The sequence below is a fragment of the Nicotiana tomentosiformis genome, chromosome 2 (genome assembly GCF_000390325.3).
Source record: "Nicotiana tomentosiformis chromosome 2, ASM39032v3, whole genome shotgun sequence".
Classification (NCBI taxonomy): Eukaryota; Viridiplantae; Streptophyta; class Magnoliopsida; order Solanales; family Solanaceae; genus Nicotiana; species Nicotiana tomentosiformis.
The window spans coordinates 79,787,388-79,807,092 of NC_090813.1; the positions used below are offsets into that span (position 1 = coordinate 79,787,388).

Below are 19,705 nucleotides of genomic sequence, written 5' to 3' on the forward strand. Positions count from 1 at the left end.
AACAATACCGCTTGCCAGGTAATTTGCAATATATGCATACCATGGTGTAGCCTCGAGGCTCGTTGCTAAGAGTTGTTCATCTGGGAAAGTCTTCATGATCTCCTCCACCTCAACCTTCTTTTCCGCTCCTTCAAGCCTGGACAAATGACCAGCAACTTGGTTTTCTGTTCCCTTTCGGTACCGGATTTCCAAATCGAACTCCTGTAACGGTAGCACCCATCGAATTAGGCGCGGCTTTGACTCCTTTTTCTCAATTAGGTACCTAAGGGCAGCATGATCAGTGTAAACAATTACCTTTGAGCCTATCAGGTATGACCTGAATTTATCAAATGCAAACACCACAACTAGCATCTCTTTCTTTGTCACTGTGTAATTCAGTTGGGCGCCGCTCAAAGTTCTACTTTTGTAGTATATCAGATGCATTACTTTATATTTTCATTGCCCAAGAACGGCTCCCACAATATAGTCTCTTGCATCGCACATCAGTTCGAAAGGTTGCCCCCCAGTCGGTGGCCACTATGATTGGTGCAGTCACCGATTTCTTCTTCAACTCCTCAAACGCTACCCTGCAGTCATCAGAAAATACAAAAGGGTGATCTTTTTCAAGCAGTTTACATCAGGGGTTAGCAATTTTGGAGAAATCTTTTATAAACCGTCTGTAGAAATCGGCGTGGCCAAGGGAACTTCTTATTTCTTTGATGGAAGTGGGTGGTTGTAACTTTTCTATCACATCAACCTTTGCACGATCCACCTCAATGCCTTTACTTGACACTAGGTTCCCCAAGACTATACCTTCTTGTACCATGAAATGACACTTTTCCCAATTAAGCACTAGATTAGTCTCCATATATCGTTTCAGCACTCTTTTTAGATTCTTAAGGAAGTCATCGAATGAGTCTCCCACCACTGAGAAATCATCCATGAAGACTTCCATTATTTCTTCTACCATATCTGTGAAGATGGCCATCATGCACCTTTGAAATGTGGTGGGTGCATTACATAGACCGAACCGTATTCTCTGGAAAGCGTAGATGCCACATAGACAGGTGAATGATGTTTTCTCTCTATCTTCCAGGGCAATAGAGATATGATTATACCACGGGTATCCATCCAGAAAGCAGAAGTAGAACCTCCCAACTAATCTATCTAGCATCTGGTCAATGAACGGCAAGGGAAAATGGCCTTTTTCGGGTGGCCTTGTTCAATCTTCTGTAGTCCATACAAATTCATCATCCCGTGACTGTTCTTGTTAAGACCAGCTCGTTGTTCTCGTTTTGCACAACAATCATTCCACCTTTCTTTGGCACACACTGAACTGGGCTAATCCAATTGATGTCAGAGATGGGGAAAATGATTCCCGCATCTAACCACTTTATCACCTCCTTTTTCACGACTTCTTTCATGTTGGGGTTCAGCCTTCTTTGATGTTCGCTGGAAGGTTTGTGGTTGTCTTCCACTAAAATCTTATGCATATAGAAGGCTGGGCTGATACCCTTAATGTCTGTAATGGTCTAACCAATTGCAGTTTTGCACTATATTAATACCTGCAAAAGTTGTTCTTCCTGCACATCTAACAAACCAGATGAGATAATAACAGGTAAAGTTGAGTTAGGTCCTAAGAAAGCATACCTGAGATGAGGTGGTAGCAGTTTCAGTTCCAACTATGGTGGCTCTTCGATCGATGGCTTAGCTGGAGGAGTCTTTCTTTCTTCTAAGTGCAAAGTCTCAAATTCGAGCTCTCTTTTCCAGAACCATTGGCCTTCAAGAGCCAGCACCCACTCCACCAAGTCCTCTCCATCTACTTCTTCTAAGTTCATGAGACAGGCTGCTAGAGGGTCTGTAGCGTTCAAAGTCTCATCTTCCTCCTCCAAAATTACATCCACAGCTTCTATTAGAGAGCAGTTAGCGAATTCACTTGGTCGCCGCATAGACTTCTGCACATTGAATGTTATCTCTTCATCGTTAAGTCTCATTTTTAGCTCTCTAGTTTCACAATCAATTAGAGATCTCCTAGTGGCCAAAAATGGTCTTCCCAAAATTATGGGGATCTCCTCGTCAACCCGGCAGTCCAGAATGACAAAATCTGCTGGAAACACAAACTTTCCAGCCTGCACTATTACATCATCAAGGATACCCGATGGCCTCTTCACTATCCGGTCGGCTAACTTGTAGTAACATGGATGTGGGTCTTGCTCTTCCAATGCCTAACCTTTTGTAGATAGCCAAGGGCATCAAGTTTATGCTTGCCCCCAAAACACATAATGCTTTAGCAAAAGCATAACTGCCTATTGTGCATGGAATTGTGAAACTCCCTGGGGCTGACAACTTCTTAGCTATGGGTCTCATCACGACAACACTACAAGTCCGGGTTAGTGTAACAGTGGCCAAGTCTTGAAAGTCGAACTTGTGAGACATCGAATCCTTCATCATTTTGGCATACCTAGGCATCTCTCTCAAGGCGTCAATCAGTGGAATGTTCACCTGGATTTGTTTCAACATCTCCATGAATTTCTTATACTGCTCATCTTTCTGATATTTGGACAATCTCTGTGGGAATGGTGCTGGAGGTCGCTTCCTTCCTGTGATTTGAGTTTTATCCTGCTCAGGCACTGCTTCTTCTGTCGTTTCTTGTACTACCTCAGTCTCCTTCGCAACCTCTTTTTCTTTGCTTGTGCTCTCTTGTGCATGTTGTATCGGCACCTCAGTTAACCTTGTTGAATCATCTACCTCAATGGGTACTGGCACAAGTGTTTCAGTTGGTCGGCCTTCACGAGCAATTTCTTTCTCTAGATCTAGGTCTCTACCATTTCTTAGACTCACTGCCATAAGTTGTTTCGGGACCTGCTCTTTTGGATTGACTTGTGTGTCTGCAGGTAACGTCCCTTGGGAGCAATTATTCAGAGCCATTGATATATGTCCTAATTGAATCTCAATGCCTTTTATCGCTGATTCGTGTGTGTCCACTCTCTCTTGCATTTTTCCATTGGACCTAATCAGTTGTTGCAGCATTTCTTTAATTTTAGACAACCCATCATCTTGTCTCGCTATTTGCTGTTGTTGAGGCTGTTGATAAGCTAGCTGCTGATTTTGCTGGTTGTATCCCTATTGCCTTTGGTACGACACAATTTGACCATGTGGTCGCATAGCTCCAGGATTGTTGCTTGTACTGCTGTTGTGCTGGTCTATATTGCTGATTCTATTGCCCCCAATTCTGACCACCTTGCCTCTGTCCTCCATAGTTGGCCACATAGTTCATATCTTCCTGATAGTGCTGGTTGTCACTTTTCGCACTCCAAGAGCATACATATGGTTGGTTAATGCATGGTGTACATAAGCCCCCATTAATCGCGTCAACTATGTGTACCCGCTGCTTCTGGCCTGATTCATCAATCTTTTTGGTGAGGATACTCATTTGCATCATCAGAGTGGCCATATTTCGGCTATGGAGTTGTTTGGGTCTAAAGCCATAGAGTGAACGACATGAGTGATCGTAGAGTCTCTTGTCATCCATCCTGAGTTTTGAGCCATTTTATCAAGTAGGATCTTGCATTCTCTAAATGATTTGCTCAAAAATGCTCCACCTGCTGAAGCATCAACATTGGACTTTAAGCTATCTGCCAATCCCATATAGAACCTCTGCCCCAACATCTGATCTGGAATGCCATGATGTGGATACTTAACCAGCATACCCTTGAACCTCTCCCACGTTTCTTGTAGTGTTTCTGTTGGTCTCTGCCTGAAGCTCAATATCTCATCAATTTGTTTGGCAGTCTTATTGGGTGGGTAGAACTTGTTCAGAAATTGCTTGACTAATTCCTCCCAAGTAGTGATGGAGTTTATGGGGAGTGAATTAAGCCAAGTCTGAGCCTCTCCCGTCACCGAGAATGGAAACAATAACAGTTTTACTGCTTCCGGTGTCACATTAGGTTGCCTTTGCATGAAATATATTGACTGGAAATTTTTCAGATAATGCTGAGGATCTTCAATGTAAGACCCTGAGAACAGTCCCTTGTTCTGCAACAAATGTAGCATGTTTTTTGTGATTTGAAATGATTCCGCTTGTATCTGAGGGACTGCAATTGCAGTTGCCAGATTTTCGGCAGTAGGTTGTTCCCAATCATACAATGTTGCTTCTGGCATAAGAGGCACCACACCCTGATTGTTCGGGTCATTCGCTTTATTTCTGTTGTTTGGATTTACTATTCTGTCATCCATGTCTGGTTCGATTTGTTCTATTGAGTTCTGTTGTTATTTGCCCTTCTTGTTTGCACGATTCAGTGCCTTGAAAACTTTTTCAGGATCTGATAATGCTTCAAAAAATTCACCAGTTCTTGAGGAGTTTCTAGGCATGCACCCGTAACACCCAAGACTACAAACGTTAGACTTTCAATGTAATTAGTTTAAAATGAAGAAATTTGACCACACTAAGAATTCTAGCACTTCTTTTAGATGCAATTAATAACACCATTAAAGTCCCCAGCAACGATGCCAAAATTTGATCACGCCCAACTATGCCTTATAAAAAGGACTAAGCGGTCATTGCAAATATATTCTAGTTAACAAGCCTGGAGTCGAATCCCACAGGGAATTAACCTATTAAGCATAACTACTAGACTCGCACAAATTCACTCAATCAATATTCAGAAATATTTAAATAACAAATTGGATATTTACTAACTAAATATCACGTAATGAAAATATAGTAATTAATAACTAACTACGAACAGGTTGTAGACAAGAATTGGAATGGTCTAAGGTTCTGATTTTCCCTATTGTTGAAATCTTTTTCGCTACGTTTCCTATAAATTTGCCTAAGTTTTCTCTACCGATCATGAGCTCTCTAAGTGTCGTAATTCTCTCCCGAGTAACTACCACAATTTACTAGACATATTCTTCCGAATTACGCTAGTTGGCACTAAGTTACGGCTCACTCGGATCGCACCAAGGTTTCGTTATTCCTAATCCCACCTTTAAACCCTCTGTATTGATCCCTCATATACGTTAGGAGTGATGTTGTTCAACAACTACCTAAATATGCACTCTCTTCTGAGTAATACACACTAATTAGGCACAGTCGATTGAGAGCTCTTCAACCAACCACAATATAAACGTAGTTGAACAAATAGAGAAAAACTACGGCAAATCTATATTAACATAACAGAAAAATCATCCTCCAATAGGTTCCATCAAAACCCTAGATTAGAAGTTTAGCTACTCATACTCACAGTAACAATATCTCAAGTATTTTGCATAAATAAATTATAAAGTAAAGATAAAGGAATGTAGAAATCAATGATTCTATCCCCCAAGGGTGTTCCACGAACTATTCTTGCCACCGGTCGCAAAACTCCTTCAAAAGTGGTGTTTAATGTCTATTTATATGTATAGGAAAAGACCTAAACGACATAGCCCAAGCCCTAATCAAAGAAGGAAACGAAATAAGCCTTCAAAATCCGGATCAGGCTCGCCTCAGACCGTGCCTCGCGAGGTATTCAGTGCGCTCATCCTCGCCTTACCCCTCGTGTCGCCTGCTCCCACGCGAGCTCAGAGGCTCGGCTCGCCAGCTCTAATGCGAGCTTCATAGCGAGCTTCGCCTGTTGCTTCATTTTTTCGTTGCTCAATTCTTTCTTTCTTCTTTCCTACTGTTTTCGAGCACGCTTTATACGTTAAATATTCCTTTTGCTCTAATTTCATCTCCAATGTACCTACACATAAAATAGACTTCATTACGTGCAAATAAAATATAGTTTAGCATTAAAGCACCCCAAAATGTAAGGTAAATAATGTACTATAATATGAAATTCTAGCCAAACATCACTGATGCAGCCAAAGCTATGAGCCAGAGAGCTCAAAGATGAGAAATCCGACAAGCTCCCAATTGGTTCTGGGTTATGACATTAGCAATGAGCTTACCTCATTTTTCCGATACAAGATAGCATGAAGAAGTTATTTAGAACACCTATGGAAGACGGTGGTTCAGAAACCTGGTGGGTTTTGATTTTTATTTTATTAAAATATTTTGACTTTTTGTGCTGAGGTGTCTTTTTATTACCGGTTGTATTTACCACATCAGAGTAAGTGGCTTTCACGCACTATAGGTTGTCTAGAATTGTAAAATATGTGCTCAATTGGTATAGTTTAATCTTGTTTAAGTGTTCTTTAAGTGTTCGATACGTCATAAGCTTAGTTTAAATGTCTAAACGAAAAGTTGAGACAAGTTTAATATATTTGGCCTATTATTTAATTTGACATTTGAACTACCACGTTCAAATACAGCGCTGACCCCAAATTCACAGCGTTACTTTTTGGTCATGTCCGGCTTAAGATTGACAAGGAAATATCAACTGTTGACATTTCTAATTAGCATGGAAACTTCCTTACGTTGATGTGGTTTCCTTAGCCATCCTAAGGTAATGATCAAACATTTTAGTAATCACCAACTGTAGGAAATCCAATATGACGGGTCAATCAAGGCATTTGATTCAGACATATGTTGTTGACAAATTTAGAATAAAAGGGTACTGTTGAGCAACTGGAATAGAAAAAGAAGTGAAAATATCATGAAATACTGCAACTATAGGAAAATCAATTTCAGATGACAACCCCAGTTCTCGTGCTTATTGGCAGAAGAAAAGCTTGATAAGCAATGAATCTAAGTTGTAAGAAGATTTTTCTTTGGCGCGCTGTTCTTGTTCTGTTTTTTCATATAGCAAATGCTTTATCAGACACCATTAGTATCAATCAATCTCTGGGTGGTTCAGAAACTTTAGTTTCCAATAATAACAGATTCATATTGGGATTTTTTAGTCCAGAGAATTCGACGAATCGTTATGTTGGTATTATGTTTAATACCCAATCACCAAGTGTTGTATGGGTAGCCAACAGAGACAGTCCTTTACAAGATTCTAGTGGAAGAATAACTATATCAGAAGGTGGAAATCTTGTAATCTTGAATGCACAGAAGAAGAGTATTTGGTCATCCAATATTTCAACAGCTGTGAGAAATACTACTGCCCAGCTCTCAGATACTGGAAACTTAGTTTTGAAAGACAGCTCCAGTGGGAGAACTCTATGGGAAAGTTTTAGTGATCTTTCAGATTCTTTCTTGCAGTACATGAAACTTGGCAGCGATAAGAGTACTAACACGACGAATCTGTTGAAATCATGGAGAAGTCCCTTAGATCCTTCTGATGGGAGTTTCTCAGCTGGAATTCAACCTGAAACCATTCCCCAAATTTTCATATGGAAGAATGGCTTACCACATTGGCGTAGCGGTCCATGGAATAAACAGATTTTCATTGGAGTACCAGAAATGACTTCTTTCTATTTCAGTGGATTTGAGCTAGTAAATGACAACATGGGTAGTGCCTACTTCTCCTATTCATATTCAGATCAAGGTGATGGGATGGTCTACTTAGTCTTGAACTCAACAGGATTTTTGCAGCAAAAAGAACTACTATATGCTAGGAAGAATGACTGGACAGTAACATGGGCAAGTCCTGCAAATGAGTGTGAATTTTATGGAAAGTGTGGGCCTTTTGGAAGCTGTGATCCTAATAGTTCACCAATTTGCACTTGTTTGCAAGGGTTTAAACCAAAAAGTCAAGAGGAATGGGGAAAAGGAAACTGGACCAATGGATGCATCAGAAAGACTGCATTAGAGAATGAAAGAAACAACTCTAACATTGAGCAAGGTAAGCAAGATTGGTTTTTGAGGCTGCAGTCAATGAAAATTCCGGATTCCGCTATTTGGGTATCTTTGAATAAGGAAGATTGTGGAAGTGGTTGCTTGAGGAATTTCTCCTGCATAGCTTATTCATACTACATAGGCATAGGATGCATGCATTGGGAAGGAGTCTTACTTGATATTCAGAAGTTCCCCAAGGGTGGGGCTGATTTATTCCTTCGACTTGCATATACTGAACAAGGTAATACCTATTTTTCACTTATGTTTGCATTCTTTAGCTTAATGTCTCAAAACAAAAACGTAAGTTTGGTTGAGCTCTGCATGCCAGAATATGAGTATAATAATGGAAATATTTGGAAATGCAGATCAAAAGAAGGAACATAAAGTAGCCATTGGGATCGTAGTCCCAATTGGCTCGATAACCATTACCATTTTGGGATGCATTTCCTGCAAACTGTTGGCTAAACATAGAGGTAACAAGCTTATCTATAACATTTGAAAATATACAGTACCTGTAATCAAGAAAATGAGTTGAGTTGATCTCTCAAACGTGCATTTTGAATCAGGAAGGAAGAGAAAGAGTGAACTCTTATCAAGCAAATCATTACTAACCTATTACAAGCTAAGCTTGGTTAGAGATAACATCAACCAAGCTAAATTTGAAGAGCTGCCGTTATACAACTTTGACATGCTAGCAAATGCAACCGACAACTTTCACCTCTCTAACAAGCTTGGGCAGGGTGGTTTTGGTACAGTTTACAAAGTAATGTTCTGTGTGATTGAGTCATTTATTATCCTTTTCCAGAATAGAAATTGACGGAATATGATATAACTACAGGGAAAATTGCCAAAGGGACAAGAAATTGCTGTGAAAAGGCTTTCACAGTCTTCTTGTCAGGGGCTAGAGGAGTTTATGAATGAGGTTGTGGTGATTTCCAAACTTCAACATCGTAATCTTGTTAGGCTCCTTGGCTGCTGCATAGAAAGAGGGGAGAAAATGCTGGTTTATGAGTTCATGCCAAAAAGAAGCTTGGATGCCTATATCTTTGGTTAGTTGATTACCATTACTTTTCTTTTATATTTCATACTGTCTAGCTAAAAAGGAAGTTGTTTGAAATATTTTCACTTGTATGTTTTTCAATATATATACTTACAGGTTCACACCTTGAAGCAGAAGACTTCCTTGGTTGGAGTAAACGTGCAATCATCATTGAGGGAATTGGTCGAGGCCTCCTTTACCTTCATAGGGATTCAAGACTAAGGATTATCCACAGGGATTTGAAGGCAAGCAACATTTTGTTGGATGAATACCTGAACCCCAAAATTTCAGATTTTGGGATGGCAAGGATTTTTGCAGGCAACCAAGATCAGGCCAATACAAGTAGGGTTGTTGGAACCTAGTAAGTTTGTGAATCTCACTTTATATTTTCATGGTTAAAATGAAAAGAAAAGAAACCATTCAAATTCATAATGTGATATAGTGGCTATATGGCACCTGAATATGCAATGGGAGGAAGATTCTCAGAAAAATCAGATGTTTACAGTTTCGGAGTTTTATTATTGGAAATTACAAGTGGAAGGAGGAACACTAGCTTTCACCAAGATGATTGTGCATTAAGCCTTCTAGCATATGTAAGTTCATATGAAAATTAAGGTCCTAGTTTTAATGAAAAGACAACTTTTCATAATTCAAATTTCCTTTGTCTTGTCATTGCACTTGCTCTTTAGGCATGGAAGCTTTGGAACGAAAACAAGATAGTCGAATTGGTTGACCTCAAGATAATTGACCTGCAGCTCGAGAAGGAAATTCTAAGATGTGTACATGTTGGACTATTGTGCGTACAAGAATATGCAGAAGACAGACCAAATGTCTCCACAGTTTTGTGTATGCTCACCAGGGAAATTGCTGATTTACCAAGTCCTAAACAACCTGCATTTACGACAGGACCAAGCTGTTCCAAGAAAGATTCCTGTAGAACTCAAGGCTCTGTCAACACCGTTAGCATTACCACTATGGAAGGACGATAGACATCTTATATTTTTTATGGTTTCCAGTAATGATTCTTGTATGTGATATTTAAAGTAATGGCTTTACTCAAAGTTTTCTCAGTTATATTAAGAATCCATAAGAAAACTTTTTCCAGTGAGAATTTCTGACATGTTAACAAGTTAGCCTTGCTAGGGAAGGTTATTCCTTATCTGAATATTGTTTACCCAAAAATAGATTTCTCGGTCAAAGTCAATATCAAGAAGAAATCGGGTCACTGATAACCAAGATTTACTTCACTTTCTCAATAATTTGAAGAATAAATCAAGTAATAGAAATAATTGACAAAGAAAATATGAAACATATTGGTAATCACTCCCAAAATTGCGGTTTAGAACTTTGAGAATAAAGTAAAGAATGATTGCATGAATTTTAATAATTATTCGATGATCTTACAAATGAGGCTTCAGTCCTTATATAGGAGTATACAATTATAACCATTTCCTTACTTAATTCGGCCTCACTAGTGGCATTAATTGCCTTGATTAGCCGTTACCATATATAATTGTAACGGAAGTATTTATGGCTAAAGATTTTCTGTAACCGTATCGATTTCTCTACCTTATTTATGACAGGTTCGTGCATCTTCCCTTCTTAACGACCTTTATTCATTTCGCTCATGTTTCTCCTTCTACAGCTGTCAGGTCCAGCTCTTTTCTCAGTGTAACCCTGAGGGTGTTCCTCCCGTACCTTTTTCGTATTCTTTACCTTGTCTAATTAAGAATGCCACTTGTCGCTATATTTATGGTCCACGTACCATGCCCTGTCACACTGATAATAGTCCACGTGTCATGCCTTTTTTTCACTTATACAGATAGTCTCCCACTTTCTGAATATTCTCACTTGAGTATTCGGGAAGTGGTAAGTATTTATGGCGGGAATTCTTTGCCGCCATTTCTCAAGTATCATTATGCCCTTTTCAGAATCGATGCAACGTATGTCACATCCATTTAATGCCCGTGCCATGTGGCTTTACTTGATTGGTTCTACGGTTTCTCAGGGCCTTTTAGGGTTTTTCTGCAGCTGCATCAGTCAAGAAGTGACAGTTCTATTATGGCGCTTCATAATGATCAACCTTAATGACGGTTGCCTCTCATCATATACTTCATCTCAATTGATTTTTTGAAATCTTTTTTCCTTCTTTGGTATATTCATCTCCTTAACCTTCCTTCGTATTCTTCTATCTTTCCTCTATATTTTCTTCGTTAAACATGTCTTCTTCATCACCAGACCCTCGCAAAGTCATTATCGTCGACGAACTTGCTCCTTATACCGCCCCTACTAGAAGTAGGAGGGGTGGCAAACTCAGTATCTTGGTTCGTTATCTACTCGCAGTTATACTTCCCAAAGTAGTTCCGTCAAACCATTTTCTTCTAGACCTAGAGCCCCTTTAACCCCTACATCTTCTTCTAGGGCTGGGGATCAGAATGAACCCATGTGTGAGCCTACAGTTTCTGAGATTGTTCCTCAAGAGTTTTCCTTTGTACCAGATCGTGAAACCATAGAGAATCAAGTTTCTCTATAGCCTCCATTAACCCTGCTGAACACTACCCAAGTCTGATCACTCCTAGTCTTCTCTCTTTAGTTCGACGTGTATGTCATTGGAAACCAGATTTTCCTGTTTTAATTCATGGTGCTAACCAAAGAACCACTTCTTACCATATTGGCTTCTCTTTCGTTTATACTTACCCTTTTACTTTAGGGTTTAAACCTCCCATTGACCCAGTGATCATTGAGTTTTGTCGCTATTTTAATGTTTGCCTTTTTCAAATCGGTCCCATTGTGTGGAGGGTAGTGGCATGCCTTTATTATTTGTCGGATTTGGTTTCCGCTCCTTTCATCTTCTGTCATTTACTTCATCTTTACTCTCCCAAGTTATTTCGTGAAGGTGTCTTTTCTCTCGTGGCTAGGAGTAAACGGGTTTTAGTAAGCCTTGAGGATGACCGTGACCGTGGCTGGTACGCCAGATTTGTTGTTGGCCCCACCAGTGGATTAGTGGGTGAAGAAAACATGTCTTTTCCAGAAGAAGAAATAAATAACTTTGCACGTAAGTGTTGTTTTTTTTCCCATTGATATCTTGAATTCCTCTTCATAAACGTGTTTTTACTTCTTCGGCAACCATAGATGTTTTCAAAGAAATTCCTGACTTCCGTGCTTGGGTAGAAAAGATGTTAACTGCTGCTCCCAAGGACAAAAGATCTTGAAAATTTCTTTCACAGAAATTTGGTTGGAAAGTAAATACTCACGGTACCTTTTTATTCTCGTGATTTCCTTTCCTCTTTAATTGTTCATATATAACTTATTTCCCCCCCCCCCTTTTATTAGGGTTTGACATTCGCAACATTAGCCCTGCATCGGTTCCCACAACCAGGCTTTTTGTAAGCTCTGCTCAAGAACGGATTTTAAGTGCTTCTTCTTCCAAAAGAAAAACTACCGAAGCTCGTGGGTCTGATGATGATGAGGATACTGAGGAAGGTTCCTTGGTGAGAAAACCGCGTGTCAGAAGACGCGTGGTTTTAGATTATATAACCCTTGTCTCCCAAGATCTCCCATCAGGTTCAATTCCCTTCAGACTCGTTGATGAACTAGAGAGTGTTCCTTTAGAAATTTCTGATGAAGATGTTGGTAATTTAGTCAATCCCCCTCTAGTCCTATTAAAAGGTTATTCGCCCAAGGCTTCCTCGGTGAGGAAGGCTTCGGGCATGCTTCTAAAGAACCGCCACTTGCTTCCCTTCCAGTTTTATCCACTATTAGCCCCATATGTCTTTACCTAGCGTTGTCCCAATGGTTGCTCTCCCTGCTGCTCCTCATGTAGAAGCTGAGCCTTCTAGCAGCAGGCGGAACATGAAAAAAGTTGTAATTGAAGTCCCCGAGGGTGGTAATTTGTTGATAAAATCTGGCCAAGCTGATGTGTGGTTGAAGACGTTGTTAGGACTAGTAGAAAAGAAGAAGTTGGAGGGTCATGGTTCTTTGACCTTAATGAATGACATCGTTTATTCATCTCTCAAGGTATAACTTTACTTATATTTCTTTCTTTTTCCTCATCTGTAACTCCTCTACTTTTGCCTTTTTGTAGATTAATTTGATAGGCACTGATATTATGAAATGATCTCTTGGATTGACCATCAATTAATTGAGTTGCACACCGAGTCTGATAGCTGTAGAGAACAATTTGAAGGTCTTCAGTTGGAAAATGACGTTCTTACAGAGAAAAAAGGAGCTTTGAAACAACAACTGAGGATCGTCTCCGCTGAGTTAGTGGTTTTAAAAGCTTCTTCCAGTCAAGTTGAGAAAGATAAGGATAGATTGAAATTCTCCTTTGCTGAACAACATTCCAAGGCTACTGAAGAGTTAAGGAGTTTGAAAGAGCTCCTTAATGAAAAAGAAATTTACGCGGGTGAACTGGTTCAGATGCTTACCCAAGCTCAAGAATACTTACGCGCCTCTACAAATAAAGTTCAGTTCCTTAAAATCTCTCTCGCTCCTTTGAAGACAACTTATGAAGCCTCAGAGGGAAAAAAAATAGAATCGAAAGCTGAGGTCGAGCAGTGGAAGAATGATTATGAAGCCCTTGGAGATAAGTCATCACTGGATGTTAGCTGGGCTTTCTTGAATACTCGCCTCGACACTTTAACTGAATCCAACCAAGAAGGTTTTGACCTTAATGCTGAAATTTCTAAATCCAAAGAAACAATTGAACAGACTCAGCAGTATCAAATTTTTTCCATACCTGAAGACGAAGGTTCTAAGGGTGATGGAGATGGACTTGCTCCTAGTGAAGTCGATGTTCAACCCTTTTCTCCTCAAGTCAATCCTTCTTCTCTCGTTGATGATGATCCTTAGCTCTCCCCTTTCCTGACTTTTGTTGAAAGTGTTTGTTTGTTGGTTTTTGGTTGGAATTACCTTGTGTGTTTTGGACAACTTTTGGAAGGTTTTATCGCCCTGTCATTTTTTGGGGGGTAATGATATAAATATCTTTATTGATCTCATCGTATATTATGCTTTTTGCTCTTTAATTTTTGAGCTTTATTCTCGTACTTAAAATGCTTTAATAGACTGTGACATCAATATGCACGAATTTTCATAAAAGAAGGCCATTTTATGTTAACGACACTGATGAAGATGACGTCTCATCTTCATATTGGTTTAAATATATAAAACATGAAGTAGATATGAAATAAAAAGTAATTTGAGGAAGTTTTATTTTTTGAACTCTCAAATAAGTAAGTTTGTACAATGTTTTCATAACTGTTCGTACAACATTTTCATAACTGATTTCATTGTAGCAGGTTTACAAATTCAAGTATGTCTTTCTGCGACTAAATTTATGGCATTAACCTAAAAGCTCGTAGGAATATCTTGTATTTGCGAGCTTGAACGCCTTTGAAATGTTTTTGAGAAAGTCTTCAAGGGTTTCTCCAAGGTTTTGATTTAGGCTGAACTATGCCCTTGGAATACATCTTCTTTCCTTGTGTAACCTTCTATATGAATAGTCCCCCCAGTGTTGGAGAATTGAAGTATGAAATCTCGAACACTGGATCAACTCCTTTCTTTTGGTCCTTTTCCTGAAAAGAAAATACAAACGAGACTTAGAGGTAATTTTTTATATGATGATTACATAACCCTTTTCCCCATCAGAAAAGTTATAACCTATACGGGGAATTATTCAGTATTCCGCGTGTCTTTCGGGTCTAATATCATTATTTGGTATGGACCAGCTTTTTGCCTATTATCTAAAATGGTTAGTAAAATTTAAAAAAAAACGAACTTGCATGATACCTGACCATGGGTATTATCCTCGTTTAGAAGTAATACTTCTTCAAATGGACTGCATTCCAATTTTATGGTAGCACCTTGCCGTTCATGGTTTCCAACTCATACGCTCATTTTCCAGCAATGCCTCTAACCCTATATGGGCCTTCCCAATTTGGACTCAAATTTCCTGTGTTTGCCGCTTTTGTTGACCGGAATACCTTTTTGAGGATGAAGTCCCCAATCTTGAAGTACCTCAAATTGGCTTTCATGTTATAATATCGTTCAATCGTCTGCTTTTGAGCCGCCATTCGAATTAATTCTACTTCTCTCCTTTTTTCTGTCAAATCTAAATTTACTCGTAACGCTTCCTCATTTCTTCAGTGGTATGTGTGAACCTCATGCTTGGTTCACCTATTTCCATCGGAATCAAAGCTTATGTTCCGTATGTAAGTGAAAACGGAGCCTCGCCCGTACTGGTTTATCGTTGTTCGGTAAGCCCATAACACTCCTGAGAGTACTTCTGGCCATTTGCCTTTTGATTCTTCTAATCGCTTTTTTAAATTATTGATGATAATCTTATTTGTCGATTCAGCTTGCCCATTGGCCGTTGGATGATAAGGTGCAGAGATAATTCGTTTAATCTGCCAACTTTAAAAGGATTCGGTGACTTTCGCGCCTATAAATTATGGGCCATTATCATAGACGATCTCTTTTGGAACTCCAAATCGACACATAATATTTCTCCAAATGAAATCTATGACTTCCTTTTCTTACACCTGTTTAAAGGCACCTGCTTCTACCCATTTTGAGAATTAATCCTTTAAAATTAACAGAAATCGTACCTTTCTTTTGGCTTGAGGCAAAGGCCCTACAATATCCATACCCCATTTCATGAAGGGCCACAATGATATAACTGAATGTAAGAGTTCCTCTGGTCGATGCATGTCATTGGCTTATCGTTGATATTTATCACACTTGGCTATGAAGTTTTCTGCTTCTTCTTCCATTTTTGGCCAATAATATCCTGCCCATATTAATGTCTTCACCAACGATCTTCCCCCGGCGTGAATGCCACAATGCCCCTCATGAATTTCTCTCATTACATACTCTGTTTGCGATGGTCTAAGGAACCGTGCTAAAGGTCCACCAAACATTTTGCAATATAAAATTTCACAAATTAAGCAATACTGGGCATCTTTCAACCGTAACATTTGAGATTTCTTCTTATCCTCGGGCAAGATACCATACTGCAAAAAGTTCACAAATTCGTTTCTCCAATCCCAAGTTAAATTATTAAAATTTACCTCATTTTTTATTTGATCGAGTGCTGAATGAAACAAATGTACCACCATGACATTTTTTGCATTTGTCGCATCTGCGACAGAAGCGAGATTCGCCTACGCGTAATGCCGCATTCGCGTCTCTCTTGCCACGTAAGTCCCCTGCATTTGATTGACCACTAGCTGCGAGTCACTTTTGATCATAATTTGTTCGATACCAAGTTCTCGTTCCAGTTCCAAGCCTGCAATCACAGCTTCATACTCTGCGTCATTGTTTAGTAATTTGATAATATTTTATTGCATGTCTTATGACTTCTCCTCATGATGGAATCAAAACAATACCTAAACCTGCTCCTTTTTTAACCTGGATGAAGAACTCGTATCTTTTTGTGTTAATCTTGAATCAAATCGTGCATTTTCCCGTTTAGATTGAGAGTCTCACCCCGCGGGTCCCATGTACGACTAGTACATATTTTTACCGAACCTCCTTTCTAATTTTAAGCGTCTCGAACCTGGTCTTTCTTCAGCCCGTAGTTGTGCGACCATATCTTCTTCTATCCGCAGCTTCGTACTGTATCTATTGTACACATCATTCCAAGTTGTTGATGGAAATTCTCGCAAACTTTATTTCAACCATCTCGTGGCTTTTGAACTTTTCGCGTTCAAGTTGCTCGCGAATTCCATAGCCGCCCAATTATCAGGTACTCGAGGCAACATCATCCTCTCTCGCTGGAATCTATCTACGAATTCCCTAAGCAATTCTATACTCCCTTGTTTAACCTTGAAAATGTCTTCCATCCTTTTTTCAACTTTTTGAGCCCCCGAATGAGCTTTTATTAATGAATGAGAAAAATAATCAATGGAATTTCAGGTAAAGGAGAATACCATTTCAACGCTCTTTTTGTGAGTGTTTCACCAAACTTTTTAACCAAAACCGATTCGATCTCCTGATTTGGTTAAATCATTGCCTTTCACGCCGGTACTAAACATGGTTACGTGATCCCAAAGGTTAATTGTTCCATCATATTTGGGAATATCAGGCATTTTAAACTTTTTTGAGAATTGGTAAAGGTGTTACACTTGGCTTCCAGGGTTGCTGTGAATACTTGTCAATATCCACACCTTTGATTAGGGGAGGCACGCCAGATATTTTCTCTACACAATCGTTTTGCTCCTTCAATTATTTCTGTAAATTTAACACTAAACTTTGTAAACTAAATTATCTAGTGTACCTGACCCTCTATCGCGAGATTCATTGGGAATTTCTCCACTTCCAGAGTTATCAAGCCCTGAACGCGAGTTCTTCAAAGTTATTGTATTAACTGGTGTAGGAATTTACGCTGCATTGGGTAATCCTCTAACAAAATACTGTAGTGCATTGTTCATGTGTACTGTAATCAATTGCTTTAGAGCATCCTGCTCCACGGTTTGATCGTCTCCTTGTTGATCATCAGTGCGCGAAGTAGACCTTTCAGGTGAACTCTCACGGGATTGCTGAGGAGATCCCGTAGGTGTGTGGTGTGGTGGAGTTCCACCTTATTGGTTCAGCTGGTTGTTCTCGTTAACGGTTGACATACATGGTCGTTAAAAATGAAGTTTGGAAAGTGAACAGATTATCAGATTCACGGTAACTGAACCAATTTATTTAATCCAAAAATAAATTTCTCGGTCAAAGTCAATATCAAGAAGAAATCGGGTCACTGATAACCAAGATTTACTTCACTTTCTCAATAATTTGAAGAATAAATCAAGTAATAGAAATAATTGACAAAGAAAATATGAAACAGATTAGTAATCACTCCCAAAATTGCGGTTTAGAACTTTGAGAATAAAGTAAAGAATGATTGCATGAATTTTAATAATTATTCGATGATCTTACAAATGAGGCTTCAATCCTTATATAGGAGTATACAATTATAACTATTTCCTTACTTAATTCGGGCTCACTAGTGGCATTAATTGCCTTGATTACGCATTACCATATATAATTGTAACGGAAGTATTTATGGCTAAAGATTTTCTGTAACCGTATCGATTTCTCTACCTTATTTATGACAGGTTCGTGCATCTTCTCTTCTTAACGACCTTTATTCATTTCGCTCATGTTTCTCCTTCTACAGCTGTCAGGTCCAGCTCTTTTCTCAGTGTAACCCTGAGGGTGTTCCTCCCGTGCCTTTTTCGTATTCTTTACCTTGTCTAATTAAGAATGCCAGTTGTCGCTATATTTATGGTCCACGTACCATGCCCTGTCACACTGATAATAGTCCACGTGTCATGCCTTTTTTTCACTTATACAGATAGTCTCCCACTTTCTGAATATTCTCACTTGAGTATTCGGGAAGTGGTAAGTATTTATGGCGGGAATTCTTTGCCGCCATTTCTCGAGTATCATTATGCCCTTTTCAGAATCGATGCAACGTATGTCACATCCATTTAATGCCCGTGCCATGTGGCTTTACTTGATTGGTTCTACGATTTCTCAAGGGCCTTTTAGGGTTTTTCTGCAGCTGCATCAGTCAAGAAGTGACAGTTCTATTATGGCGCTTCATAATGATCAACCTTAATGACGGTTGCCTCTCATTATATACTTCATCTCAATTGATTTTTTGAAATCTTTTTTCCTTCTTTGGTATATTCATCTCCTTAACCTTCCTTCGTATTCTTCTATCTTTCCTCTATATTTTCTTCGTTAAACATGTCTTCTTCATCACCAGACCCTCGCAAAGTCATTATCGTCGACGAACTTGCTCCTTATACCGCCCCTACTAGAAGTAGGAGGGGTGGCAAACTCAGTATCTTGGTTCGTTATCTACTCGCAGTTCTACTTCCCAAAGTAGTTCCGTCAAACCATTTTCTTCTAGTCCTAGAGCCCCTTTAACCCCTACATCTTCATCTAGGGTTGGGGATCAGCCTACAGTTTCTGAGATTGTTCCTCAAGAGTTTTCCTTTGTACCAGATCGTGAAACCATGGAGAATCAAGTTTCTCTATAGCCTCCCTTAACCCTGCTGAACACTACCCAAGTATGATCACTCTTAATCTTCTCTCTTTAGTTCGACGTGTATGTCATTGGAAACCAGATTTTTCTGTTTTAATTCATGGTGCCAACCAAAGAACCACTTCTTACCATATTGGCTTCTCTTTCGTTTATACTTACCCTTTCACTTTAGGGTTTAAACCTCCCATTGACCCAGTGATCATTGAGTTTTGTCGCTATTTTAATGTTTGCCTTTTCCAAATCGGTCCCATTGTGTGGAGGGTAGTGGCATGCCTTCATTATTTGTCGGATTTGGTTTCCGCTCCTTTCATCTTCTGTCATTTACTTCATCTTTACTCTCCCAAGTTATTTCGTGAAGGTGTCTTTTCTCTCGTGGCTAGGAGTAAACAGGTTTTAGTCAGCCTTGAGGATGACCGTGACCGTGGCTGGTACGCCAGATTTGTTGTTGGCCCCACCAGTGGATTAGTGGGTGAAGAAAACATGTCTTTTCCAGAAGAAGAAAAAAAAACTTTACACGTAAGTGTTGTTTTTTTACCCATTGATATCTTGAATTCCTCTTCATAAACGTGTTTTTACTTTTTCGGCAACCAAGGATGTTTTCAAAGAAATTCCTAACTTCCGTGCTTGGGTAGAAAAGATGTTAACTGCTGCTCCCATGGACAAAAGATCTTGAAAATTTCTTTCACAGAAATTTGGTTGGAAAGTGAAGACTCACGGTACCTTTTTATTCTCGTGATTTCCTTTCCTCTTTAATTGTTCATATATAACTTATTTCCCCCCCTTTTTATTAGGGTTTGACATTCGCGACATTAGCCCTGCATCGGTTCCCACAACCAGGCTTTTTGTAAGCTCTGCTCAAGAACGGATTTTAAGTGCTTCTTCTTCCAAAAGAAAAACTACCGAAGCCCGTGGGTCTGATGATGATGAGGATACTGAGGAA

At 39.4% G+C, this 19,705-nt stretch overlaps 2 protein-coding genes and 1 non-coding gene across 4 annotated transcripts; 2 read left to right on the plus strand and 1 right to left on the minus strand.

Annotated features, from left to right (window-relative positions):
• Window positions 1-1,661: 1,661 nt before the first annotated feature.
• Window positions 1,662-4,215, minus strand: LOC138905132 (uncharacterized). The gene is made up of 3 exons (XM_070193636.1): window positions 3,907-4,215; window positions 2,482-3,102; window positions 1,662-2,204 (listed from the first exon to the last, which is right to left on the minus strand). Exons 1-3 carry the CDS (start codon window positions 4,213-4,215, stop codon window positions 1,662-1,664), a joined length of 1,473 nt encoding a protein of 490 aa, XP_070049737.1.
• On the plus strand, window positions 3,659-3,765 carry LOC117274252 (small nucleolar RNA R71). The gene has a single exon (XR_004504353.1). It is a non-coding gene; the product is annotated as a small nucleolar RNA R71 (small nucleolar RNA).
• Window positions 4,216-6,419: 2,204 nt separating the features above from the next.
• LOC104086513 (G-type lectin S-receptor-like serine/threonine-protein kinase At1g11300) lies at window positions 6,420-9,830 on the plus strand. Of its 2 annotated transcripts, none has more exons than XM_018767457.3 (7): window positions 6,420-7,928; window positions 8,053-8,160; window positions 8,254-8,450; window positions 8,526-8,736; window positions 8,844-9,087; window positions 9,232-9,319; window positions 9,416-9,830. In XM_018767457.3, exons 1-7 carry the CDS (start codon window positions 6,647-6,649, stop codon window positions 9,713-9,715), a joined length of 2,430 nt encoding a protein of 809 aa, XP_018622973.2. In that variant the 5' UTR covers window positions 6,420-6,646; the 3' UTR covers window positions 9,716-9,830. The 2 variants fall into 2 exon arrangements, with proteins under 2 accessions (XP_018622973.2, XP_018622972.2); XM_018767456.3 differs by having other exon boundaries at window positions 6,425-7,928; window positions 9,169-9,319.
• Window positions 9,831-19,705: the final 9,875 nt, after the last annotated feature.